At 36.8% G+C, this 27,820-nt stretch overlaps 3 protein-coding genes and 7 non-coding genes across 11 annotated transcripts in view; 7 read left to right on the top strand and 3 right to left on the bottom strand.

The window, feature by feature from the left end:
- Positions 1–27,820, bottom strand: part of LOC105225548 (eye-specific diacylglycerol kinase) — a 198,359-nt gene that overhangs the window by 95,660 nt on the left and 74,879 nt on the right. The window lies entirely within an intron of this gene.
- LOC105225569 (uncharacterized) lies at positions 734–2,589 on the top strand. Its single transcript, XM_011204097.4, has 3 exons — positions 734–833; positions 1,597–1,883; positions 1,957–2,589. Exons 2-3 carry the CDS (start codon positions 1,812–1,814, stop codon positions 2,464–2,466), a joined length of 582 nt encoding a protein of 193 aa, XP_011202399.3. The 5' UTR covers positions 734–833; positions 1,597–1,811; the 3' UTR covers positions 2,467–2,589.
- Trnac-gca (transfer RNA cysteine (anticodon GCA)) lies at positions 13,017–13,088 on the top strand. The gene has a single exon. It is a non-coding gene; the product is annotated as a tRNA-Cys (tRNA).
- Trnac-gca (transfer RNA cysteine (anticodon GCA)) lies at positions 13,383–13,454 on the top strand. Its single transcript has one exon. It is a non-coding gene; the product is annotated as a tRNA-Cys (tRNA).
- Positions 15,733–15,804, top strand: Trnac-gca (transfer RNA cysteine (anticodon GCA)). The gene has a single exon. It is a non-coding gene; the product is annotated as a tRNA-Cys (tRNA).
- Trnac-gca (transfer RNA cysteine (anticodon GCA)) lies at positions 16,493–16,564 on the top strand. Its single transcript has one exon. It is a non-coding gene; the product is annotated as a tRNA-Cys (tRNA).
- On the bottom strand, positions 17,391–17,462 carry Trnap-ugg (transfer RNA proline (anticodon UGG)). The gene has a single exon. It is a non-coding gene; the product is annotated as a tRNA-Pro (tRNA).
- On the bottom strand, positions 18,090–18,162 carry Trnaa-agc (transfer RNA alanine (anticodon AGC)). Its single transcript has one exon. It is a non-coding gene; the product is annotated as a tRNA-Ala (tRNA).
- Trnac-gca (transfer RNA cysteine (anticodon GCA)) lies at positions 18,403–18,474 on the top strand. The gene has a single exon. It is a non-coding gene; the product is annotated as a tRNA-Cys (tRNA).
- Positions 18,763–20,414, top strand: LOC105225547 (farnesol dehydrogenase). The gene is made up of 2 exons (XM_011204065.4): positions 18,763–20,021; positions 20,089–20,414. The coding sequence occupies exons 1-2, from the start codon at positions 19,449–19,451 to the stop codon at positions 20,263–20,265; spliced, it is 750 nt and encodes a 249-aa protein (XP_011202367.2). The 5' UTR covers positions 18,763–19,448; the 3' UTR covers positions 20,266–20,414.

Below are 27,820 nucleotides of genomic sequence, written 5' to 3'. Positions count from 1 at the left end.
TCTCATCGGCAGCTATAATGCTTTCATGAATGTGGGATCGGTATTCGCAAGATCAAGCATGTTCAAAGAGACCTGTTTACGATAATCTTCTTGAAAAAATTTCAGCTTTATCGGATCAAGTCGAGCAAGAACGCGTTTCATACCCAAATTATCCACCAAAATTAGTCGAACGGACTGTCGGAAGATGTCGAGCTCTCTACCCATCTCTCTGCTGTAAACGTGCTCATATTTGGCATAGTAATTAAAGACAGTCCTACCCTACCCGGTGAATTTAATTATAATTTTCGTGTGTGTTTTTGTCACAATGCATTACAAAAGAACTTTCCACATAAGTATCGCTGCTGTTGAGGCATTTCTAAAGTTCCTATTTAATGCTATATTTAAATTTCAACACACTCAATTAATATAAAAATATTTGATATGCCAAAAGTTATAACCTTAACGAAATTTTATTCAGCCGGCCCCAACTTTCCCCTTCCACATAAATAGTTATATATGCCCAGCAACCAACAGGCCATTTGCCTTTCAACATTTTATTTAATAATAGTGGATGCATTCAATTATTTATTGTCTGCATAAATGGCCACTTTGCTTGTTGTCTCCATCGCCATTCCGCCACAATGCCCAATAATAATTTCAATTATTTAATAAATATTTTATTGCCTATCTATCAATCAAATGGATTGAAACGGAATGTGTGCCGAGCGTTCGGCTCATTCATAAACGTGACAAGCGGACATGTGGCCGTTTTGCTCCGGATTACTTTTTATCGCTTTCATTTTGCAGTGAATTTCAATTTATGTGATTAATTAGCGGAAAGCGAAAAAATAATTGTGTGTTTGGCGTTAATAAAATAAAAGAAAATCACGCATCGAGATAATTAATACTCGTATTTGTTCAAAGCAATTAATCGGCGTGCAGCACATTAAAAGATATTAAAATATGCATGCTGTATTATTTGTGTTGCCTGCTATGGCGAATGTGTTGAAAAATAAATTTAAAATTTGGACTTCTTTGGTTAAATTTTTAATGATATGCTGTTGCTAATATGCTACATACATGAAGGCTTTCATACCTTTTATTTATTTGAATTAAAGTAGGAAAAACAAAAGGATGGCAAGTCCCTTAAAAATATTTATAACTGCTTTCTTAAATATTTTAAGTTTTTTCGAATAAAATTTCCTACAGACCCAGCAACCATGTTCAAAATCGATTAAACCTTCAGTTTGGTAGAGTTCTGAATAAATTGTCGGGTTCGCTTTCCCTTTCACATTTTTCAACTGCTTCTGCGCTCCAGAGCTTTTTAGTGCGAAGGTTCAGGCAGAATAGAGCGTTTCAAATTTCAAAAAGTCCCATTAAGGTCAAATGAATTGAGCATCACCATTTTCATTGCCGCCACTGTAGGCAAAATTTTGTTTGTGGTAAACGTGTTCCTTGCATTTTTGTGAAAAAATTATGGTAAATTGATAAATGATGAATGTGTACGGAGATAAACCCAATTGAATTGTAAACCAAACAATTAAAACATTTTTTATAATTTTTTATTTATTACCGTTGCTGTGGTATTGAAATGACAAAACAATTGGGAACAATTAGTAAACCACTCATCAACTCAGCCATGTCATTTAAAAGTCATTAGGGCAAGTAATTTCGTAGCGCAACGAGTTCCAATGAAGAGGCTTGTCTGTCTGTGGCAGGTGGGCGATGACTTAAACAAGTGTAAAACTACTACTGACAAATGGTATTGAAGAGCATTTGCTAAAGTGCAGCAGCGAAAAAATTCCAATAATACAGTAGTTTCGTCGTAATAAATGGACCAACGATTACAATGCAACGTGCTGTGTCTTTTCATCTGTTGTATGCTTATCGGCTACTCGTGGCAGGTGATCGGTTTTTAATTACACACACTTTTTGCTGCATTTTCGGAGGGTAAATGACAATTTTTTCTCTCCACAGTACTGTTACGAGCTGAAAATACTGAGCTTTCGCAGCACCGACACGCCCAATTACCGACTAGTCATGAACTGGCAGAAGAATATGACTTTAACCGCGGCGACGTACGTCCGGAAAGCAGTCGCAACGCCGACCTGGCACCTCCAATTGCTCCAATTGAACACCAAACGCAATCAGTTAGGCAAAATCGAACCGCCGAAGTCGCTCTACAACGCCACCTATAAGACATGTGAGTTTTGGAAGTATGCGAAGCGCATACGAGTCTTCAGCAATGTGGCACAGCAGCTGCTCTCCAAGAGTGGTGGCAATATGAGCCTGGACTGTCCCTTGTCGGTGGGCACGTATGTCTTCAAAAATATCCACGTGCCGCCCGACACCGGCATGCTGAAGTTCATGTATTGGCCCAACACGATCTACACACTGCTCGGCACGGTCTACGATCAGCGGCCGAACAAGACTTTGGCGAAATTATGCCACTACGAGATCAACGGCACTGTTATCAAGTCGTGTTAAGTATTGCTTTACATTATCAGAAAACCAGTTAACTGTAAAAAATAAATATCGAAAAGCTTGCAATTCTTCGTTGAGTTAATTTAAAGTCTGCCGAAATAAACAAATTTGAATCTTTGTAAAATTTTGCGCTAGTTTTTTTTTTTTTTAATTAAGGGTCTGCGGTTTTAGCAGCGTTGCATGTCGAATTGCATCCCTGTGCGTGTGACCCAATTCCGACGGCTCGCCAAGGGAGCTTAATTATGCAAACATTAGTTTTATTTTCCTTTTCTCATTTCCTGACTTTTTGTTATAATAACGGCGCATTGTTGTTGTGCACTGTTGCATTCTTGCTTTTTGCTTTGGCGGCTTTCTAACATCCGCGCGACTTTAGCGCCAATCAAGCAAATGCAGGGCAAACAGGGCGCGTTGCACGATGCATGTTGCACAAAAGCCGTAAGAGCTGCGTGCCGCGGCACACTTTGCGGTGCAATTTTTTCTAATTACCGCTGCTTTGAGCGCAGCGCAAAAATTCCATTGTTTACATGGTATGTATTCCCCTGAGTGCGCGCCTATTGGAGCTCCTGTGTGGCACACAATCCTGCGGCATCGGCTTTTGAGGCTCTTTGCGGGTTCAAATGCTGTGTTGGCTGTTGTTTTTGTTTTTGCACAAAATTATTTTGAATTTTTAATTAGCAACGTCTATAGGTGGATTTTACTACGCTAATATTCCAGCGAAAACAAAAGGGAAACGAAAAAATATTTCTATTCGCTGTGATGATAATGAGACATGAAACCAGAATTCCGGAAAATTATGTGTTTAATAATGAAAATTAGATTTAGTTAGCTTTTTTAATAAAAATCATTTTTTTGTGTTTTTTAATTTACCTCAAAAAAAAAAATGTTGACAGCTGTGTGCACAATGGGTCCGCATTCGCAAACAATGGAACAAAAACAGATTCGAATGCGACTCAGCAACCATTGGAGCGTTTTAAAAAGGATAAAGTGGATTTTGTGCGTCGATTCGTCACTATGGATGAGACTTGAGTTTATCATCATGATCCTGAATCAAAACAAGAGGCTAAAGAGTGGTGTGGTCCTGATTATTCGGCTTCGAAACGAATTCGTGTCCGGAAATCGGCCAAGAAGGTTATGGCATCCGTTTTTTGGGTTTCGAGAAGAGTTTTGTTTGTTGATTACTTTTAAAATAAATAATTCTGAATATTATTGCAACCTTCTGAATCAGTTGAAGAAAAAAATTCGTGAAAAAGACACGGTTTGCAGAAGAACAAAATCCTGTTTCATCAGGAAAATGCAACGTGTCACAAAAGCATGGCTAAAATCCATGAATTAAAGTTCGTATTGTTGGAGCATCCATCGTATTTATCAGATTTGGCCCCCAGCGACTTCCATTTGTTTCCAGAACTCAAAAAATATGTGCGTGGCAAGCGTTTTTCATCAAATGAAGAGATCATAACGGCTGTTGAATAGTATTTTGCAGACCTTCCGGATTCTCACTTCAGGGATGGAATCCACAGGATTGGAAAATCGTTGGAGCAAGTGTATTAATATTCAGGGAGATTATACTGAATAATAAAGTGTATTTTGAATCATAAAATTGTGTTTTTCTTGTCAAACAACTAAACTTATTGAGCAATCTGGTAAATATAAAATTTGCGGGCGGCAGCCACGCATGCAATTTTTCAGTCAGAATTTATTCAAGCAATTTTATCAATATCACAATAATAGAAAAAATAAAAATTTGTCTTATTTTTTATTTTCAAAATTAATTGAAAGCCTTTAAGTGAAGGAATAGGTCAAAATGGAAGTAAAATTTCAAGCAAATAAAAAAGATGTTAATATTTTCGTTACGAGGTCTAATAAAAATGTATTCCTCCGACTAAATTTAACGTTCGAAATCCTCATATGAAATTATTATTTCAAATGTTTGAAGAAATTTTTGCTGATTTGATATAGAACACACCATTTTTAACTAAATACATGAAACAGTTCGATTCTTGTTACAGATGCCTAACTGCAACTTATTGGAATCCAAAATCTCGAAATGAAAACGAATATAGTACATATGAACCAAGTGACTTTCAAGCTGATATTTTTTATTCGAACAAATTAAATAACCGCTAGCACTCCAACGCCAATTCAAATGATAGTGATGATAAGGCAAAATTATCATGTTTCTTTTTTTCGGAATTTTATTGTTATTTTATTAAAATTAAATTGTTAAAACTGCTGTAGTTCTCATGAAAGCTGATAACGTAATAAAAATAAATCAAAACATCACAATCCCGTCATGGTTGAACGACAATCGAGACACGAGCAAACACAAAGTTAACTTATGGAAATCGAAAGATAACACACCGCTGTTGAAAAGGAAAATATAGTAGAACCAAAAACTGCTAACAAAAATCAGAAAAAGCACCGAATCCGTCAGGGTGAAAGAAGGCCAAACGATAAAAGAAAGGTCGCAAATAAAAAGCGCGAAATATGAAGAAATAAAGCCCAGAGCTGCTTTCATACGAAATGCATGTGTGTGAAGAGCTCACAGCACACACACTAACGCACAGACATAAAAACACGCGCATACAATATAAAGTGTAACAGAGAAAATTACATTCAAATCAGACAAAAAATGGTACATTCATAAACCGAGCAGAGTGGCACTGAAACCGGCAAGCTGGGGCATTACAAACACGCAAACACACACACATACGCACAGAGACGAGCAGCAGCGCTCAACTGAGTGGATGGGATGGGCGGCAGTGGGAGGTGGAGAGGGCATGAACATGGAACGTGCATGTTTAGCAGCGGCATGAACACGCATAAATCGCCCACACGCCATTGTTGCGTGTATGTGTGTATATTAATATACGAATGCAAATGTAACCACACATGTGTTTAAATATGTAACGACTCGGGCACTGGATCAGCAAGTTGTCTGACTGACTAAGAAGGACTCCAGCTCGACCAAATTCCTAAGCCAGCGCGTAACACATGCACATATACATATGCACACACACACATACATGCTTATACTTTCTTGTTTTCTCATGTTTTGCACGTTTGCTCCGTTGACACACACACACCCACTCACACATCTGCATGTGCTAAATAGATATTTACCCGCAGGACCCATAAAGTGTGGCGGCGAACGTGTGTCGTATGTTAAGATACAGCTATGTGCGTATGAGTGTGTTTGTGTGTGAGGATTATTACATGAAATTTGCATGAAATTCCACCGAAGAAAAATGTCGAGAGCAGAAGCTTCCGCAAAACTCGCCAACATCTTGGCTTTAATACAAAGAAACGCACATACTTTTCGCCACTACATACCTTTACACACACACACACACATACGCACTTACATAAACGTGTGGCAGCATTGGTGGACTTTAGTAGTTGCTCCGATTGCAAGCGGAAAGGGACGAGTCATTCGCATGCAGTTATTTGCCGATTGTCAAAGCTACGGCAACCATTTTTACAGTAACCGTTATTGAGTAATGAAAAGTGCGAATGTGTATGTTGTTGAATATTGCTCGGAGCTTACTATGAAAATACAACAATAAATCCATTGAATTTATTATTCGACTGTGCAATTTATGGGAGCGTTTTTCGACAGGTGATTCCACTTTAAAATATTGCTTACATAATTGAGCCGACATTTTGGATGATAAGGCAAATTTATACCTCTGCCAGCAGCTCTACATGCACATAAGTATTCGATATTAATGAAGTACCATGATAAGCCATTTTTGAGATATGATACCCGGGGCAAATTTTAAAGCAAAAATAATAAATAGGAAATGTAATGGAAGCAGTAAGTTTGTCCAGAACCGAACATTGAATTCGAATCGCGAATGGTCAGCATTAGAGCGGTTTGCAAAAACTTTTAATTAAACCTGAATTAAAATTAAAATGCAATATTTTCTTATATGGTTTCACTAAAGATTTACATGGATTTCTTCGGGCCAAAAAATAACCTTTTTCAAGAATTTTTATTTTTTTGTTTTCAAATAAAGAATTAATTAAATTAAAATTAATTTAAAAATTAATATTCAATAATTAAAAAAATAAAAAAATTAAATATTACCATTAAACATTTTATTATTCCAAAAATAGATATTTTAAACAGATTTTTTGAAATTTTCAAAAAGAAAATATTCAAAACTCGGCAATTACAACATTTCCGGCAGTTCCTCGGATACGTGGCACTGACAGCAAAGCTCCTTATAGGATCATCAAAGGTAAAAATAATAAAATGTTTTAAATTTTATCATAAACCAAGTATTCTACCAAGAAAAGCATAAAAAGGTCAAAATTGTATTTCTAGCACCCATTTTTACAAAAAAAATCTAAATTTTGGTGAAATTTTCTTGATATTTTTATTTTAAGCAGTAATGGGACAAAATCCTTTGTTGAAGACCTTATAAATACCTCGAAGATGTGTGTAAAATTTCATCAAGATTGGTTGAGTAATTCGACAGAAATCTTGACAACCGACTTTGGAAACCAAAAATTTTGAACAAAACGATTTTAAAGCTTTAAGTGACTGTGTAGCTGACCTCGAGCGCGTAGATTTACCAGACGGCATCTACAAAACTATTACTTGGAACAACTTGAGAATTTAAGACAATATTCTAGAGATATTATAGAATAAAATAAGCTAGTAAAGAATATTTTTTTAAAGTCGTGAAACCTATCTAAACTTTTAAATGGTTTTTCTTATGATCTGAAATACCCATCTTTGAGAATCTAAGGGCTATGGAAGACTAAAGATCGTTTATAATCATTTTTGATATTAAATCGAAGTATTCTGGCTTAATAGGTTAGGTTAGGCTTAATATACTCACATTAACAAAAAAAAGATATCTTAGATGCTGCTCGAAATATTCGATATAAAGGAAACTAAAAAGTAGGCAATTCTCATATTTTTATATGGGCGCTAGATAATCAAATGGACCATTTACTATCATTTTTGGAAAAGAGGTGATACATATGAATGATCAGCATCATTGAATGATGTGCTCTATTTTAGTTCTTATAAAAAAGAGGTGCAGTTGTACTCGAGTTTTTCAGTTTCAAAGTATCGTAATGTGCCTATATAACAATATTAGTCACCACAAAAACTATATAAATGAAAAACAAAATCATTAAAAATTGTATGCTAGAAGTATAGGGACTCTTCATATTATATAGGAATGAATGTACATTAGGTTGGTACTTGACTATAGAAAGACAGTCAACCCCTGTGCATCAAAAGTTAATTAGCTTCAATCGGAATTCTATTTTTAAATTTAACTTAGTTTATTTTTATATTTTATTTAATTTCTGAGTTAATTTGATATGAGAAATATTTTAAATGCATTTAGGAACCCAAATATCTGCATGAAGCGTGTGTGCGCCTGTTTGGATGTGTGTGTAACCGCTTGTATGACTTTCAGAAACGCACGCATGTATGTACATCTGTATTTGCTCGCATGAAATGATATTCATGTCTGCGACGCACGTAAAGTCCATTAAAACGCCTAAATTACGCTAATGAAAAACTGCGCCGAAAACCCGAAAAAGGGATGAGCAAAATAATAATTATATCAGCATGCGCCTAAGGCAGGGGCATTTCTGCTGCGTAATTAACACATGAAATGTCCGAAAACAATGTACAAACGCGAACATTAAAGTGTTTTTTCATAACTGCACACATATTGTCTTATGTGTGCGTAGGCCTGTGTAGGTGTGTATAGGTGTGAAAGGATATTTATCATTGTGAATGAACTAAGCAAAAGCCATTAGATGAAATAGAAAAGAACAAATAAAGCAAAATACGCGTGCCACAAGATAAATAGAAAAATGGTGGAAGGAAACAGTGAAATCAGTTTGTAGTGACTCCACTTATCATCTTTCTAATAAGCCCCACTCCTAGTTGGTGGCACTTTTTGCGGTAGAAACCATTAAAATTCTTGTTTAGCACTGCCTCTCTCATTACCAGCGCATTCCCCAACGTCCAAACTTTGTAATGACCTCATTATTTTGCTAATTTCACAGCTCGCATTTGTTGCACTCGCGTTTGGGCGAAATGGCAAATGAAAGGCGCTGCCTTTTTATGGTTCTACGCAACTCATTAAAACTCTGACATTATTCTACACCTAAAATCATAAATTTTCATAAAACACACACACATATACGCGAGCACCTACTTCCACTATTGCGTATGGGTGTGCGTGTGTTGAGTGCAGAATGTATGTCGAAAACAAACTGACTACAACTATTTGGTAGCCACAATTGCCTTGCCAATTACAAAATATCAACAGCTTTGTGTTGTATGTGTGTGTGAGCGTGCATGTAGTGCTGTGTTTACAACTATCGTGCTTCTGTGTGTGTGCTAAACTACTCTTGTTGCAGTTGAGTTTGTGACTCGTAGTATTCCCATCTGTGGGGACATGTATCCTGTCAACTCTCAGTCGGTCGTCTTCACTCCGAATATTTTGATCTCTGCTTGCTTTGCATGAACATTTCATTTGAATTTTGGTATTTATTATTGCATGTGGGTGTGGGAATACTCGAGCAGAATTACAAGTGGGCACATACAAATGCATTATAAGCTTATTTATTTTGATTTTGAATTTTTTTACCAAGCAAAAAACCATAAATCTACTAATTAGCATTCGGAGCGTACATCCATAACAAATGATTAAACTTTAGGCGGTTTTAGTACTTTTTAATTAATCGAATTAACAAGCATAAGTGGCATAAGAAAAAACTGTGATTTTCATATTTGGTATAAGACTCATAAAGAAGGGTTTCATCATCCTTCGAAGATGCGAAGTTTTATATCGAAACATTTTTTTAATATTTAATCAACCGTTTGGGAATAATTTTCAAACAAATTCAACTACCAACCAACTTCAAGATAATGCCGTGGGAATGTTATGTAGCAAATTTGGCAAGCAAAAATTATCTAATAACTTGTTAAGCAAAACTGCACGATAATAAATTTTTTCCATTGTAAAAAAATACTGTGACACGGCGACATTAAATGGCCTGTAAACAAAGAATGAATTGACAGATTGAAATGAAACTTCACAGACGTTCATATAAAGAGTGTACAAAATAAACAAAACATTAGACTAGCAGCAAGACCCTCTCTAATAGAACGACAAAACTTATTGAACAACCTGGTATTTGATTTTAGTATAAAACTAAACAGACAGCGTTATATGGTACAAGCATCAAATCTAAACCTTTCAGTCAGTAATAAGTAAACCTGAAATAATCTGAAAATTTTCTTTGGCGAAGTTGAAAGTGGTCAAGCTTAAATATATTATTCCACTTGCATTTTATGACTTTAAGAATTCCAACAGCAAGGCACTAAAATTGCGAATATCGCTGACATGTGTTTCAGTGTGCGCCTTCTTCACAAGCGACAGCGGTTAATAGACGACTATGCCACTTAACACGTCAGGATACGTTTCAAAGAAAATTGCTTTAAAATTAACAACAACTGCTTCAATTCATAGTTTGACACACTTAAAATAACATCAACAGCAACACCAACACACTCATATCGCATTATATCCGGCTGCTCAACTCCCCCACCCCCCACTGAAATCCTTTTAATTAATAGATTGGTTTGCTGAAGACTTTAGCGGCTAAGTGTTTGCCGGAAATTGGCGTAGCACGAAGAGTTGACACATTGCGACGAAGGCGATGATGACGACGCAGGTGACGAGCGTTAAATTCGTCATAATTGAAGAAAACATTTCGAGTATTTATACATTTTAGAAAAATTTCTTGCAAATATTTTTCATTTCTGCCTCATCTACCACAACGGTAATTGCATCGACATTTTGCCTCGCTCTCACACTGTACTCACTTAGTTGAGAGCTTGGCATCTTGAAGGCATTGCATATCACTAAGCTGTAATAAAAGCAACAATATTTATTCAGGGGTGTTTGTTAGTTGGCACTACCTCGGTATCTACATTTTAGTTATTTTACAAATTATACGCATTTGTCTAGCTACTTTGCACCCCACATTCCAGCGACTGCCGCACAAAACTAGTCAAGAGAGATAGCTATAAATTTGGAATTTCCTGGCTGCTTTCATAATGTGACACCTTGCTGTGCTCGACGCCTGCCACTGGCGCTCGTCTCCGTAACTAATGCGTCTTGGTCGTGTTACGAGCATTTTGACTTGATGGTCGGTTGACTTGTCACTTTTTGGTAAACGACCATGTCTGAGTGTAAGTCGAACGTGTCGTTAGTTCGCTTGAGTTGGCTGCAAGTAACACATTTTGATGCTTGCAAGGATATCCTTGGCTAGGCGGACTACGTGTTTGGGCCAACGTCTTGGTGTAATTTGCTTACTTGTCTGTCGCCGCTCAGGTTGTTGTGCGGTGCTCATTTGCGGTAATAATCCTGCTTAGTGGAGTGGATTTTCACGTTAACTATTAGAAGGCTCATGGTTTGACTTAGCGTTTCGTCACTTCGAGGTTTTCTTCTCTTTTTGATATTTTTTTTGTGAACAAGTGTGCGTAAGCAAACTGGTGTAAGAGCCTAAAGAGTGCCATCTGGGAGGGTATTGTAAATTAAGCTAAGGAAGCTCAGCCTAGAAATCACATTTCTACAGGGTGCCACGCATAATACAGATTTCATTTATTTTTCACCGTTATTTTATGTTATTTTTTTTATGTCACTTTTATAATTCTAAATGGATGATCCTACAATCTTTATGTTACTTTAAGTGGTTAACACATCTTTTATGAAAATACATTAGTTCCTCCTGGACAAACCGTCAACGCCAAGTTTTATGTTTAAGTCCTCAAAAGACTCAAACGAAGGGTCAAGCGGGTCCGACAAGACATCGCAGCCGATTGGAAGTTGCACCACGACAACGCCCCGGCTCACACCGCCTCTCTTGTGAACAGCTACCTAACCATAGCCGGCAACCCAATGCTCCGCAGCCGCCCTACAGCCCAAATGTGGCCTCCCAGACTTTTGTTGTTTTCCCTGTCTGAAAAGGCAAAGAATGCAAACAAGGCTATTCCGGAGAATGTCTTCCGTGATGCCTTCAGTGCTTGGAAATCGTTTTTAAAGAATTGTAACGATTGGTTCAAAAAATCCGGACAAATCCTGTACGATCCTGTATGTATATACACATAGACATATTTATTATATTACATATTTACATACATATGTGTATGTATTTACGATTTTTCCATGTGTTTTGAGCGAATTCAGTGCTGTCGTTCTGACTTATATTCAAAATAAAGATACCACAAACTGAATCGAAGTGGCTTTGTGTTTAAGCATCTCCAGCATTATCGCGCATCTCCCAAGTTTCACTTGTATTTCGGGTCGCCAAATTCAGTTTGTGTTGATACAATTTTATTTCATTTCATTTTTGCTTATAATCAAATGCTCTCAGCCTGAAAGTAGTAGTAAAGTTTTATGGCAAACTTGATCCTCATGAAAATTGAAGCATCTCTTTCGAGTTCAAGGCACATACACAACCACAAACACAGAAAAATTTTCATATACGAATGCGAATGCATGCAAATCTTCGTGTCTGACACCCGTGACTTTGCCAGAAACTTCCAGCGCGGCTTTGCTGCACTTTCATTTTGACATTGAATATACGAACTTTCAGTCATTCCCCACCAAATTGCAACTGCTGCATTTGTGGCCTTCCTTCTCCGCCTTGCATCCCTCCGGTGAAATGGAGAAAACGTGTGGGGCGGCAGCTGTATGCAAAGTGCAATTGTTTCGCAGCGCTTGTCAATATTGTTGTAAGTGATACGAGCAAGTTTCTCTTTTAGCGTGAGCGGGAGCTGAGGAAGCGCGGGCGCAAACCCATATGCAGATAAATACGCAGCGACATAAAAGTGAAGTGTCCCGCAGAAAGCGAGCTTAGCACACACGCACGCTCAAGAATGAGGCAATATTAATAAACAAAGAGAGATTTCTGAAGCAGTGAAATTCAAAGGACGCGCGAAGCTTATTCTTCAGTGCTTTGTAAATCGCAAAAAGTGAAATGAGAATATTGCCAAGCAGATTTGGCCGAAAATATGCTTGATTTGATTAAAATATATGACTTCCCAGCAATCGCCATGAAATATGACGACAGTATCTCCCAAGAGTTTTTGTGGAAGAAGAAGAAGAGAAAGTCATTTGGTTGCATTGAACTTTTTGGTTTCATTTCTAGTAAAAGGAAGTGTGGATGAGTGTATGTGCATGTGTTGAAGATTGATTGCGCGAAGCTTAATTTTCTGTGACAGAAGTTTTCTTATTTTATATAACACTCTGCAGAAATATGTTTGTCTGTTTGCTTAAATAATTGCTCTAGAAAGACAGAACTCATATTAAAGCTTACATAAACTTTAAATTAAAAATTCCACTATCAACCAATTACAGTTATCTTAATGCAGATAAGACATACATTAAATATATTGCTTTCTAAGATGCTTTTCGAACGGGTGACAGGAAGTTGATAAAAAAAGAGCTTGATAATAACGGTTGTATTATATAACTTAAATTTATTGGGGGGAAGGTTAAATATGTGGGGATATAGCTCAGTGGTAGAGCATTCGACTGCAGATCGAGAGGTCCCCGGTTCAAACCCGGGTGTCCCCTTAATTACTTTTTTTATATACATGCTTAAATGCAACTCCAACACTCTCTACTGTTATTGTTACACTATTATTTTTGCAACTTGCCATGTTTACATGAAAGCGAAATAATGGTTCATCAACCATCATATCTACTGCGGAATTTATTAACGAACCAAGACAACTTATCATATAAGGAGTGCATTGGCATAAGTTGCTTGCTAAGGATGGCGTCATCGCAGCTTCACGTTTTGCAAGAGACAACGATGAGCAATTCTAAGACTTTTTTCATAATATTGGGGAAAGGGTTATATTGTCTGGGGATATAGCTCAGTGGTAGAGCATTCGACTGCAGATCGAGAGGTCCCCGGTTCAAACCCGGGTGTCCCCTAATTAAGTTTTTTGTTTAACAACTCATACACATAGAACATAAGGAGCAAATTCTCTACTTGCTTTTCATTATTGTAATTATTACCCAAACCACTCTTCAAAAAAAGAAGTATAAAAGTAATAATAACAAAAGTATAAGAATTAATTTTAGGTACTTAAAAAGTAATTAAAGTGTAAAATTACATATTCTAGAAAAGCTACATTTTTTCATGAAGAAAGAACAAAAAAAATCCCATGATCCATTTTGAAGTTCCCTACATTTTTTTAAGGAAAATACACAGAAACTCCGGATTTTATGGGGAATGCTTCTTATCTTTGGCATATATTTTTTAAAGATTATCTCTTTCAAATGTTGACCGCGGCTACGTCTTAGATGGTCCATCCGTTGAGTCCAATTTTCGATACCTCATTCGAGCATTTCGACAGCTAACTGGCAAATGACACCTGTGATGTTTTGTTCCAGGACCCAAATCGAAGCGGTATTAGCCGCATAGACTTTAGACTTTACATATCCAAACAGGGAAATGTCGAACGGTGTGATATCACACGATCTTGATGACCAATCGACCGACCCAAAACGTGAAATTATCTACTCAATGAAGTGTTCTCTCAATAAATCCATTGATTGATGCGATGTGTGGGAAGCCGTTTTGGTGGAACCAAAAGTCGCCGAGATCACGAGCTTCAATTTCAAGCAATAAATAGTCGGTTATCATGACGCGATAACGGTCGCCATTGATGGTTACGTTCTCATCGACATCATTTTTGAAGAAATGAGGGCCAATGATTCCACCGGTCCACAAATTACACCAAACCGTTGTTTTTTCTGGATGAAATGGCAGCTCTTGAATCTCTTTAGGTCGCTCTTCGTTCCAAAGACGGCAATTTTTGCTTTTTAAATACCCATTGAATCAGAAGTGGGTACTTGGAACTTTTCAAGAATCCATAGAAGCTTGGGAAGGTCTAGTGGTTTCAGTTCTTGCACAATCCGCATTTTTAACGCTTTCAATGTAAGATCTCGACGTAAAATGCGCCAAGTCGTTCCATACGTCAGTCCGAGTTGCTGCAAACGGCGCCGAATCGGTCTTCGTGTACACTCTCAGTACACGTGCTGGACTACATAGGTCTATTCGGTCGAAATTTATCCAATAATGAATACTGGGTCTCAAGATGGGTGATGGTGTTACGAATAGTACGCTCACATTTTTTACAGAACGATTTGTAAATATTGTTCAGGCCTAAGTCTTTCTATGATGAAATGCCAAATAATACTGAACAAAAATAACACGACGGCTTGACACGACTCACGCGTTATATGTCAAAAAAGGCATCTACTTGGATCACCAGTTATTTAGTGAACTTGGTTTAAAGAACAACAAACATTATAAATAAACATCTACTAGGCAACTCTAACCCTTACGTTTTGAGAAAGGTAGAAAATTTTGCACTTTGTTCCCATTAGAAGACAACATTCGAAAGGAAAGAACAAACTAACGCGAAATATTAAACAAGAAAACGCTTAAAAATAAATCCTGATTATATTATACTCAGTGAACACTCCGGCAGCATTCTTCAGCACTACGGTAACAGTCGGTTAGACGATACCATAGATACGATATCACAGGGATTATACACACGCAAAGTCTGTTATTTCGGCGACTTAATCCTGGTGGGAGTATAATTTATGACATTTTTTTTAATGCGGGATGGGTAGGAACAATTATGTCTGCTTGAAACATTTCTTCAAAACTACGATACTAATAATAATTTTAGTTATTACTACCAACGCTAGCGTACTTTTTTTCCAAGGGGTCATCGGAAATGGCTTCACAATGGCCGAGTTAAATTTTTTTTTGTATAATTTCAGAATTTCTTTATTAATAGTGTATGTTTGTAACAACAAAGAAGTGTAATAAAATATTTAATTTTTATATGAGAAAAAAAATTGTTGAAAAAAAACTGTTTTTTATCTGAGGAAACCCATATAATCCCTTAATTAATTTATAGAACATCATAGTTCATAAATTTATTACCAATAGCGGCGCTACGCAATTCTAACAGAGAAAAGCTGTTAACATAAAATACATCTGTTATATCTCTGTTCAAGGCAAATGTTAATGGTTTCATTCTCACCACAAGCTGAACAGATTTCAAATACAAATTCGAAAGAAAGAAAAGACAAAAGCAAAAGCAGAACAAACACAAGGGAATGAAATAGAATATTCTATACGTACAAGCAGTGCATATTGAAATAGAGTTTTGGCGAAAAACTTTTGTATGGGGATATAGCTCAGTGGTAGAGCATTCGACTGCAGATCGAGAGGTCCCCGGTTCAAACCCGGGTGTCCCCTTAATTAATTTTTTTATTTTAGAATATTTTCAAATTCAAAATTTAGCTGTTTTTTTAATTCAGTTTATTGGCGAACAAAGTATTGTAAAATATTAAATCATTTCCCGTATGACTCATAATTTACACTAAAAATAAAACCAGAAGTAGAACAAAACACAGAAAACGTAAAGTACATAAAGACTCTATCACCGCCGTTATGATCAATAATTAATACTAAAAATAAACGAGTAAATGTCTGTGACAAACCCAACTATTCGACAATAGTAATTCTAAATAATTGTCAAAGAAGACTGATTACATACACGTCATAGTATTTGCATAAAAATTACAAATTACAGAATTTCAAATTACTAGCAATAAACTCTTAACTTCAAAAAAGGAAAAAGTGCATTATTGTCATCCCCTGACGGTAGAGTCATTAATAAATGCTTAATTTGTCAAATAAAATATGAATTCAAGTTTGCATAATAAAATAATAATTTTTTTTGTGGCGACACAACCTATTAAAACTTGCAAATGACTTTAGTACACCAATAAAATAATAAAGTGCAACAAGAAAGTAGTTAGAATTGTTCGTGCCCCAACGCATTTTATCAAAGCGCAACCGTATGTAGGGTGTAGTGATAGCCTAGTCATCTATCCCCAATAAGAAATTGTTTTGTGTGCATTTTGTCGACGAAGCTCCAACTGGGGATATAGCTCAGTGGTAGAGCATTCGACTGCAGATCGAGAGGTCCCCGGTTCAAACCCGGGTGTCCCCTAGTTAAATTTTTTGTTTTCTATATTATTTTATTTTATAATTTGCAATTAAAAAACTCAGCATCAGATTTCAATGCTTTCGCTTTCTCAACTTGCTCGATGGTTGAATTGAAAATATCTTTTGGGATGCTTGCTAAGAGAAATAATACGAATCACTGCCAATTTATTAAGCTTATGGCACAGCTTATATGTACATATGTAATTGGCATGAAACACTTATGCAAGCTTCTTTTTAAGTTTATAAGATAAGAAAATCTTTATATACGAGTACAAGAGGTATGTGTCACGTTGTTTGTCCGCGATGGATTCCTAAACTACTGAACCGATTTTAGTAAAATTTAGCACACTGTGTCCAGTTTGAATCATCTTAGAAGACAGATAAGTAAAAACAATTAATAAATTTAAAAAAATACAGTGAAATCTTTATTAAATGGACGCTCTATTAAGCGGACATCTCTATTTACCATGCACATTGGCCGGTCTCACAATTTGTTGATGTTTATTATGTACATTCTATTAAGCGAACAATTCTATTAACTGGACAGAAAGGCTGGTAACTAGACATTGAAAAAGCAGCCTTAAATTCGTTATTTTTTGCAATGAAATTTATTTGCATGAACATATTAAACCTCAAGTGCAATTCCTTGGATTCTTATACCGACAAACACGTTTTCGCCTTTATTCGTAAATAAAATCTTCACAGTATTGCAAAGTTTATTATATGAATAAAAGTATAAAATATAAACCACAGCAACGCGTATCCAGTTTCACTAGTGGTTAAATAAAGTATTTTACAAAACTACGAAAGGAATATAAAAAAAGCCAATTGGGCTCAACCGGGATTTGAACCCGGGACCTCTCGCACCCAAAGCGAGAATCATACCCCTAGACCATTGAGCCGTACACTTTTTGTTTGAAAATTGTGCTATTTAGCACCACACGTGGGTATTTCACCATTAACAAAATTCACCATATCCTTCTTAATGAGCTATTCAGTTTATATGTTGCCATATGTAGACAAATATATTTGGGTACATTAAATGCCAACATTGGTATGTTCTGTATACATACATACTTGTTTTGTGGGTAATGAAGCACGAGTACAAAATACCTGCAGTTTCAGAGCAAATTGAAGATTCTGATCAAATTTAAAAGCTGAAGTTTCAAAGGTAAATAATTAGAAAATATTTGAGTATATCATGCTCTTACTTTGCGTAAGTCACTAAAAACCCAAACAACGAAGCATCAAACCTACCTAAAAATCCTCGAACAGGTTTCAAACCTATTAAGAGAAAACATTGCCTGAATAAGAGCATTATAAAGACTAAACAAAATTATGTTTGTTATATATTGTCACAAGTATCATCACCATTTTCATTTTAATTTATGAAATAATTTCAAGCTTTAAGTTTAAGTATTTATTAATATTGCACAAACAATTTATTTAGAAGTATGTATAAAATAAGCCAGTAAAAAATATCCGTATTCCTCAAGAAAATAAACATTACATAAAAAAAAAAAATCATTTGGAGATGCGGGGCATCGATCCCCGTACCTCTCACATGCTAAGCGAGCGCTCTACCACCTGAGCTACATCCCCACATAACTCACTTAAACCAAATGCACAATAATACCACAGTCAACCAGCTGTTGAATTGTTGATTCATATAAAAGTGACTACACGCTGTTCACACAAACGTATGCCAGAAAAATAGTATATGGCTGTTTTTACTCGGTTTATTTTCTTATATTTATGCATACGTACGTATTGGAATCACTACAACCAACTACATATATATAATTTCGCTTTAGTGTCGCTTTAACACATACAACCTTGTGTGGGGATATAGCTCAGTGGTAGAGCATTCGACTGCAGATCGAGAGGTCCCCGGTTCAAACCCGGGTGTCCCCTTAATTACTTTTTATTTAAGTCGACTTTTTATATTTAACAGCAGTTTTTTTTTTTAATATTTGACGTAAATAACAAAAAAGACAAACTTTATTTGTGCACAGTTGCATATGATCGGATGTTGTATGAATCCTTCAGTAGGAAATGAACACGTAATGCTGATGGATAAAGATAGTGACTACTTGTCTAGTTGTGACATACAAATACAAATACATAATAAATAAATATGTATGTATACCTGTTCGCTTCTTATAAAGTACATATGTACATATACTTTAGATTAGATAGTCGCAAGTGGATGGCTGAGTTCAAAAGTTTCGATGCGCATTCGATAAGTCGTGTGAGAAACAACTGGTGATTTCTTCAATTTTTCCGATTTTGGAATCATATTTGAAATTTTTTGAAGACAGAAATTCGATAAGTCGTATTTTATAAAAGAATTTGATAGGGTATCTCAAGGTTTTATATTTTAGTTATTTTTTTGAAACGGTCCCAATTGTTAAAATTTTCAACGTCTAAAAAAGAGTAACGACACAAAACAAAAGGTCAAACCAAAGTATAAATTTAAATATTAATAAATTATACTAATATTCAATATCATGTAGGGGTTATGCGATTTCATAATTCCATTAAACTTTCTGAACAACCCTTTCGCTTAAAAAACACACGGTGCGCTTACAACCGAGCCTGCCGCTTTGTGTGCGTTCCTTTTGGTACATTGAAAAATAAATCAAATAAATCTGGTAATCAACAACTAAACACATGCATGTCGTTTGTGTGTTACGCAGCAACACTCCGCGCTAATCAGCTTATCAGTTGTCGTTTGTGCTCGCAAACGTTGCAAATGCACAGTTGTGCCGACCAGCCCTCATTCAGTCGCCGCTGCACAGCACGCGCGACTGGTACTCTCTCGGCGCAGCACTTAGCAGACGATTTAATTAGATTTATTACAAGGTAAACTTGTGAATTCGCCAAATATGAATCGCTGGCGAAATCGTGTAGCCGTCGTGACCGGCGCCAGTTCGGGCATTGGTGCGGCCTGTGCCAAGTTGATTGTGGCCGCTGGCATACAAGTGGTGGGCCTTGCGCGGCGCGTGCACCGCCTGGAGGAGCTCAAGCAATCTCTGCCTACCGAACAGCAACCGCTCTTCCATTTCAAGCAGTGTGACGTTTCGCAGGAGCAGCAGGTGAGCGAGGCCTTCGATTGGATCGAACAGACACTGGGTGGTACCGACATACTCGTCAGCAATGCGGGCATACTGCGCGATGGCAACCTGGTCGACATGTCAGTTAGCGATATACGTGATGTGGTCAACACCAATTTGATGGGCTCGATTTATTGTTTGCAAAATGCGCTCAAGAGCATGCGAAAGCGCAACTATCCGGGTCACTTGATTTTCATCAACAGTACTGCCGGACTACCGGGCTACAATCCGGGTAAAGAGGATCCGAGCTTAAACGTCTATACTCCGACGAAGTTCGCTCTGAATGCGGTCAATGAGATTTGCCGACAGGAGTTGATCACGTTGAAGACAAAGATCAAGACGACAGTGAGTGCACAAATATGATATTGGAGAACCCTAGTTTTTGTAAAATATTTATTTTTTGATTTTTCAGAACATCAGCCCCGGCTGGGTGTCCACCGAAATCGTGCCGGACGAGACGAAAGCTCAGCTGGGTGATGTTATACTGCAGGCCGACGATATCGCTAACGCGGTAATCTATGCGCTCTCCACGCCCCCGCACGCGCAAGTGCAAGAGATAACGCTGCGCGCCGTCGGCGAGTGGTTCTAAGGTAGCCGATGAAGGAAGGGGAATAAAATAATGTGCCGCTACCCGGTATCCAGGAAACACTCACATATACATATATGTAAACATATATGAATATATAAATACCAAAATAAATATATTTAGTTAATTTTTGTACAAATTTCCAGCTCTCATTCTCATGTCGTGTTTATTTTCGTTATAAACAAAATGTATTTGTTGTTGTTGTGTAGCCGTAGCTCAATTGTTTACTTTGCATTCTCTGCGCCGCTGGCCACACAAAATCTACTTAATTTGAAGCGGCCGCTCGTTGATTGTGTTCGACAGATGAAGTCATTAAACTGTCATCACCTGATAATCATAAAATTACGTGTTTGTTGCTATTGTAGTTGCCATTGATATTGTTTGTGGGCGATAAGTGCGATGAGTGCGCTCCAATAAGCAAATTAATAGCAACAAGCGATTTACGTGAAATTAATTGAAGGCGCACAGAGCTGGAGTGCCGTGCGAAAAGAGAGCAAGAGAGATGCAGAGAAAAATTGGAGGAAAGAGCGTGAGTGCGAGAGACAACGAAATTGTACACAATGAAAAGCGGGAGGTGTGTGCAGCTGGCCGACCGCACACAATCCCCACAACAACAATCTAATCAATACAACAATTGAGTTGTGTTGACTTTTCTATTGGCAATAAATGTCAGTTAAGCGATTAAATTATTCAGCAGGCCTCTGGAAGGGACTAATTAAAAACAAATAAATGCCGGAATTTGCAGAAAAGCTTAGCAACATTGTTTATATGCATACATATAAACACACAATTTATAGCAACATAGTACTAGAGAGTAATAGAGAGTGGAAAAAATATTTAAAAGAAAAACAATCAAGGATAAAAATTTAGGTTATGAGAGTTTCTTCGCATTCACTTACATATTTCTCAAGTTTTTGATAAAATATAGAGTTTTTCAAGTGGACCCTACAAAAATAAACCGATAGGGACAGAAACGACGTCATATTTTTTCGCGCTGCCTTGACATTTCTCTTCAGTAAGGTTTGCCATTTCGTTATGGAAAGATATACGATCCAACAACAAGTCGAAATGATTAAAATTTACTACCCAAATTCGGAGTCACTGGCCTCAACTTTACGAGCGGGGTTTTCAATAAGAGCGCTACAAAAGTTTCTTATAACTGAATATTTTAGGCCCGAATTGGATGATATGGACTTGGACAATATGTGATTCCAACAGGAGGGAGCGACAAGTCACATAGCGAATATCGCAATCGATTTATGGAAAACCAAGTTTGGTGAAGTTTGGTTATCTCATGAATTTGCCCAGACAATTGGCCGTCTCGGGACCTTCGTCAAGTCTATGGTCTATTCCAACCAGCAAGCGACGATTATCAAAAATTACAAATTTTATGTTCTCTTTTGGAAACCGACTTTTGGCACATCTACAGTTTAGTTATATTTCCTGTTTTTAATGCGTATAGTGTTTATACTCGCTTTTAGATCGGTTAAGGTCGGAATTTTTAACATATCTGGCTCTATTACAAGACGATGAATACCCGATAGGTGGCGCTGCTATTGAGTTATTTCAAAATTGTAACAATATGACATATCGGATAAATTCATCGATTTTTGGTGCGTTAAAATTTCGTAATATAGGAAGTAAGCCTTAAATATGAACACTTTTGAATAGGTACATACATATATACATATATATATTGGGTAGTCGAGAAGTCTTTTATGTATATACATATTAATTTTCAGCACTTTATTAAAAAAATACAAATTCAGCTATTTGTTCGATGACGCTATTAATTAAACTCAAGAACCAAAAATTCAGAAAATTTGTATTGGCTGTCATATCGGGCCGCATGATATATTCACACACACACATACAAATACGCACACTTAGTTGGAATTTACTACATTTTAGGGCCTAAGGCTTGTGGAACTGAACGAACAAGTATCTTAATTAAAATATTTCGCTGCAAACAATGCTAAGAAATTCCAATGTTTAACTTTGTCAAGAGAAGCCCGCAGGAGTTGTGAATTCTGATGTTCATAAGGAGCTCAAGCTCTCAAACATACATATGTATATAGATCCACGAAAAATGTACAACTCCTGGAATTTACACGCATGTCGGGGCGTACTTGTGTATGTGAGTGTAATTCGAAAATGAGCAAAGTGTTGAAATTGCGAGGATGTGTGCGCCGATGTTGAGTTATGATAGATAATAAATTGGATAATGTGTGCGTGAGGATTAAACTGTAGAAATATGTGCGCCGGAGTGCTGACAGCCCTCACGAAGACAATCCACAATCCACAAATATGCCACGCTACATGTATGTAAGTTAGTAAGAGTTAAGTGCAATCGAGTTTAATTAAAAAGTGAAAAATAAAGGCAAAATATAAAAAGTGAATGACAGAGCATAAAGCAAACTTTTTCAGCTGCCGAAAAACAAAAATAATCGCTTCCTGTTGCCTACTAGAGGGCGTTTTGCCTCCCGAACCGAGCGCCTGCACGTGTGTGAGCGCGTTTTTTTACTAGCTACTGGAAGCCACTGCTCAAAATGCGGTTGTGTGTGCGAAGGGTGTACATATGTATGTTTTTTTATGCAAAATTCATTCTTGCGCGACGCTCACACACACGCAGCAGCGCACAGTTGACTACGCTTTCATGCTCGGCATCGTTTTTTGCTGGGTTTTTTTCAGACCCCTGTCATAGTCGTAAAGGTTGCTTAACGCGGGTTGACTGCTGTTGATTCTGCTCGCAGCCTTCCGCTCGCTGTTCTTCGGGCTTAATGAGTTTTGAAATTCGGTCTTGCGCTTGCACCTGCCGCACACATGTGGCAAGCACACACATAAACGTATATACTTGCCGTTATGTGTAGATGCCGTTACAACGCGCGTAAATTCCTGTGCTCCGTGAGGCAAGCGGCACTTTTTGTTGCGCAGTTTTCACGCTCGAAACACCATGACGAGCGAACGAATTCAGGTTATGTGCTTAAAGCTGGCACGAAAAAAGCGTGTGGAAGGGAGAAAGGAAAATTTCAGGAAGCATAGGTGGAAGGCCAAAGACCAACGGCGATATTTCACATTAACGCCTGAGCTGCACACACAGTCACAGCAGCACACGCTAATAAAAAAATTGGCAGCCGCGTAATTTGGTTTATGAAATATGAGAAAAATGTAAATATATACAAATTTTTCGCCAGTCATAGTGGTGTGTGTTGCTTTTTTTATTGTGCGCCACATTTGTTGCACATTTCTGGCCTTAAAAGGAGTACGGTATATGATGCCTTTGTGAGCTAATCTCACCAGCTCATTCACACAAACATACACACAAGTTCGTAACTCATACATACATATGCACATATACATATGTACATATATGTGAAAATATGTATTTATACGGTTAAGGTTTCTCTTTGCGGTGATTATTAAGCCTTTGGACACGTGAACTTTAAATGAGTCATAACCCTACCTGAGGTGGGTTATTAAGAGGTTTAATGAGGCGCTTAGTTTGTGGCTTTATAAACATTTTTAAAGACTACTTCTGGAAAATAACTTTTTACATAATATATAAAAGTGTTAGAACGAGGATGTTTCTGAGCAAAACAGGGTGACCTTCTATGCCTGTTTTTCTTCGATTCAATGATTCAATGAAGCCCTTTTATTTTAGACCCTTGTTGATTTTATGTTTTAAAATTTGTTAGGTTAGGTTAATCAGGTAGGTCAGTGACCAGTTTAGTCCTTTGCGATACCAGATGAACCAGTTACTAGGTCCACGTGGAATAGTCATTCTTTAGGATGCCTGGGCTTGCCCGTATTTTAACAGACTCTGCGGCCTCACTATCGATAGTGTATCACACCGTGTTGACCCCAGATGCTTACAGCATACACTAGCCAATGCGGGACAAGTGCACAAGAGATGCTCCATTGCTTCTTTGGTGCCTTGCTCTAGACATTTCCTACTTCCTACTAGTCTTCCCGATCTGTCAGACCCATTCTGCGGGTGTATGTCGCCAGTTATATACGGATTATGTTCCTACAGTCTTTTCTATCGAGTTAAGTTTGTTAAGTTCTCACTTGATTTTCTTGATGATCTTAGTATTTACATGGACATCAAATGGATAGTATTCACAAGGCATTTTATTTCGGTCCATATTAAAAAAAGAATTAACCCCTTTCGGGAAAAATAAAATTGAGTGAAATTGTCAAAGTCAATGTTTGTCAAACTTAATGCCTTTGAGTGAGCCCACTAAATAATTTAAATATTTTCCCTAAAGCAGGTAGATATATACATACATAAAGGTGAAAACATATTTTCAACGAACAAAAAAAATTTTTTTAATCGCTTTAAACACAAAAAGAGAACTCATTGGTAGTTTTTTGGCAAAATATTTGGTTATTTTTTCTAAAGCTTCTTTCACGCTGATTCTCGAAGATCTTAGAAAAGTTTACTTTTATATTTTCTGACAAAATATTTTTTTCAAAAACAAAATAACTTGAAATTTCTAAAACTATTTCAACGTTATTAAAAAAAAAAACAAAATTATGATTTCAAATCGAAAATTTTAGTGGAAAATATAAAATTTTAATGGAAAAATGATAATTTAAAATGGAAAAATGCACAAAATAGTTGTAAACTTTTCAAAATTAAATCCATTTATAGCAAGAAAGTTGCGAAAACCGGATACAAACAACAGCAAAATTTAACGCAGATAATGCAAATAAAAAATCGAAAAATAACATTTCCGATTGCATGACATAACCTTACATTTTGACAGTATTATGATGTCATTAGCATAAAAAGTGAAGCTATCAACTTAAAGAGCACTTAATGTCTTTCAAATTTCTCAAAATCATGGAAACAACACACACGCACACCCACACGCACATGTGCCCACACCAGCAATGAAGACACAAAATCAACAACGAAAGTCAGAGTTGAAGCGTAAAATGCAACCCAAAAATATTTTTATAGCTCTTCAGCTGTGTGTTGCGGGAAGCCACACCAACATACACCCAACCGAAGGCGCACAACCATTTTGCCAGTGAAAATGCTCGTATGACTCGACATTGCTGCATTTGACTCACTTTGGGTGCCACATTAACTTCAGGCGAGTCAAAAGCCAACCCAGCTAAGCAGCAAAAGACGGCGAAGCGCCGCAAAGCGGGCAACAGCAATGAGGCAAGTGAAAATTGCACACTCATGCAACAAGCGTGTTAGTGTGGCTGTGTGTTGGTGAGTGTGTAGAAAGCAAAGCTTTCCTTCCCACTACCTACTTGACTCCGAACTGCAATGTTGCAATGTTTGTAAGACTGCGTCGCGCCAGAAAGTATACAGTGCATTTAGCAATTCTCTGCTGTTTACACAAAACAACCCAGACCCCGATTCGCCTGCTTGTCACTCATTGCCTCTCGATTTGCAGCGTTTGTTGCTCATTTTTTATGCACTTGCAATTTACATATTCGCCACGTGCGTGTGCGGGAGTGTGACAAGCCAGGCAGTTGACAGGCAAGAGTCAACAACTAAAAGAATAATAAATGCTGGATAATCAAGCGAAAGTTTGAATTGGGATTTTGAGTTAAGAACACAAATAAATTAATTATAAGACGCAATGTAAACATAGAAACTGTGTGCATTGCATTCACATATACATACATACATATATTCAGCTATGACACATGCATGCGCTTGCAGTGCAGTACTAAGAATATATTTGGTTCTATTTAAGTTCACTGCGTTCTTGGTTTTTTCTTGACTTTAAGAAGCAATTCAAAATGAATTATTGCCCTAATTATTTATTTTTTTATTTGCAGGGCCTCCGCTGTCATGTTAGCCTAGTGTGCTAGACTAATTATTAAGGACATTCAAATGTTTTTTTTATTTAATTTTTATTTAATGTGAAGCACAATCGATACAACCTTATCTTTCAAATTGCCTCGACGACTTATTTTGCAGGAACAAATTCGTTGAACCCAATTTTCGAGTACTTTTTCCACTAAATCAAGTCGTATGTCATGAATAGATCGTTCATTATTGACTTCTAAAGCTTTAAGAGATTCTGGTTTATCGTTAAAGCCCAACGACTTCAAACAATCCCACAGGAAGTAGTCGAATGGTGTTAAATCACAACTTCTTGGAGGGCATTCAATGTCACATTTTCTTGAAATAATCGAATCTCCAAACTTTTCCCGAAATTATTCGGTTGTCATTGTGTTACGAGTATTCCGATGTTGTCAAGATCAACTTCTTCTAATTTCGATCATAAAAAGTCGCTTGTCGTCGTCCTATATCGCTCTCCATTGACAGTAACGGCGTTACGAGCTTCATTTCGAAAGAAGCATGAACTAATGATGCCACTAGACAAAAAACCACATCAAACTGTCAATTTAGGTGAATGTAATGGATGTTCACGAATAATTTGTGGATTTTCTTGGCACCAGAATCGGAATTTAGCGCACTACTCAGATGAAAGTGAGCCTCATCGGAGAAGATGATTTTCTTAAAGAAATCGTTTTCAAGTTCTTCCAAGGCAAAGTCAGTAAATTCTCGACGTTTACAGGGGACCAATGGCTTCAGTTCTTGAGTGAGAACACTTCTTAATCTGTCAGGTTGCGGTTTGAGATAGTCTCAATTCTTGAGAACGTGTTGGAATCGACAAATTGTCATCTTTAGTAACAGTTGCCTGAACGGCAGCAATATTTTCATTACTTCGAGGGATTCTTTGTCTTATTGACACTAGAGCATTATGTAAAGAAAATGTATGCGGTAGATAGGTACACATAAACAGTTAAATGAATATGTTTCAATAATATTGGCCTATATATATATGCATACATATATACATATATGGGTGATCATGTTTTGTAGGTAAATGTCAACTGTCATAGTCTGTTGAGAACTTGTCAAATGCTTTGTGTCAAATACCAGGCTATTGACAGCCACAACATTCATAGTCAACACACAGAGGATAGTTAAAGTTTAATTAAATTAAATTCAAAAATTTTAACTGTTTTTATATTACTGAGTGTCCACCAGACGAATGAAGGGCAATAGTAACAACAAATTATCAATATTTGAAAAGTCTCAATCACTTCAATCACTTTTTTCTTGTAGTGTAAAACGCTCTCACAAGTACATATAGATGCGTATTTTAACTGCATACTTATGTCTGTATTTATATCTATGTATAGTACCTGAATGAAATCGCTCATTTATCAAGTAGCAAAAATCAATTTAAGTGGTTTTGCATGCCACTTATGACAAAGTATAAAGGCACTTACATATGTCTAAACAGAAAATATTGTTCATTACACATTAAAATATTGATAAAATTTTGAATAAATTTGTTAGCTTTCTGATTTTGATAAATGTGTATACCCTCATCAAGAATATACTAAATCACGAAGTTTGTAACACCCAGAAAAAAAGTCGAAGACTATATAAAATGACGAACGAAGTCGATTTAGTCATGTTCGTAAGTCTGTCCACGTGTATATACGCGAACTAGTCTCTCACTTTTTGAGATATAGACTTGAAATTATACACATGTACTTTTCTTTTCAAGGA

The sequence above is a fragment of the Bactrocera dorsalis genome, chromosome 4 (genome assembly GCF_023373825.1).
Source record: "Bactrocera dorsalis isolate Fly_Bdor chromosome 4, ASM2337382v1, whole genome shotgun sequence".
Lineage (NCBI taxonomy): Eukaryota > Metazoa > Arthropoda > Insecta > Diptera > Tephritidae > Bactrocera > Bactrocera dorsalis.
Note: the sequence above shows the minus strand (reverse complement) of the source record. Positions and strands in the feature narration are given on the sequence as shown.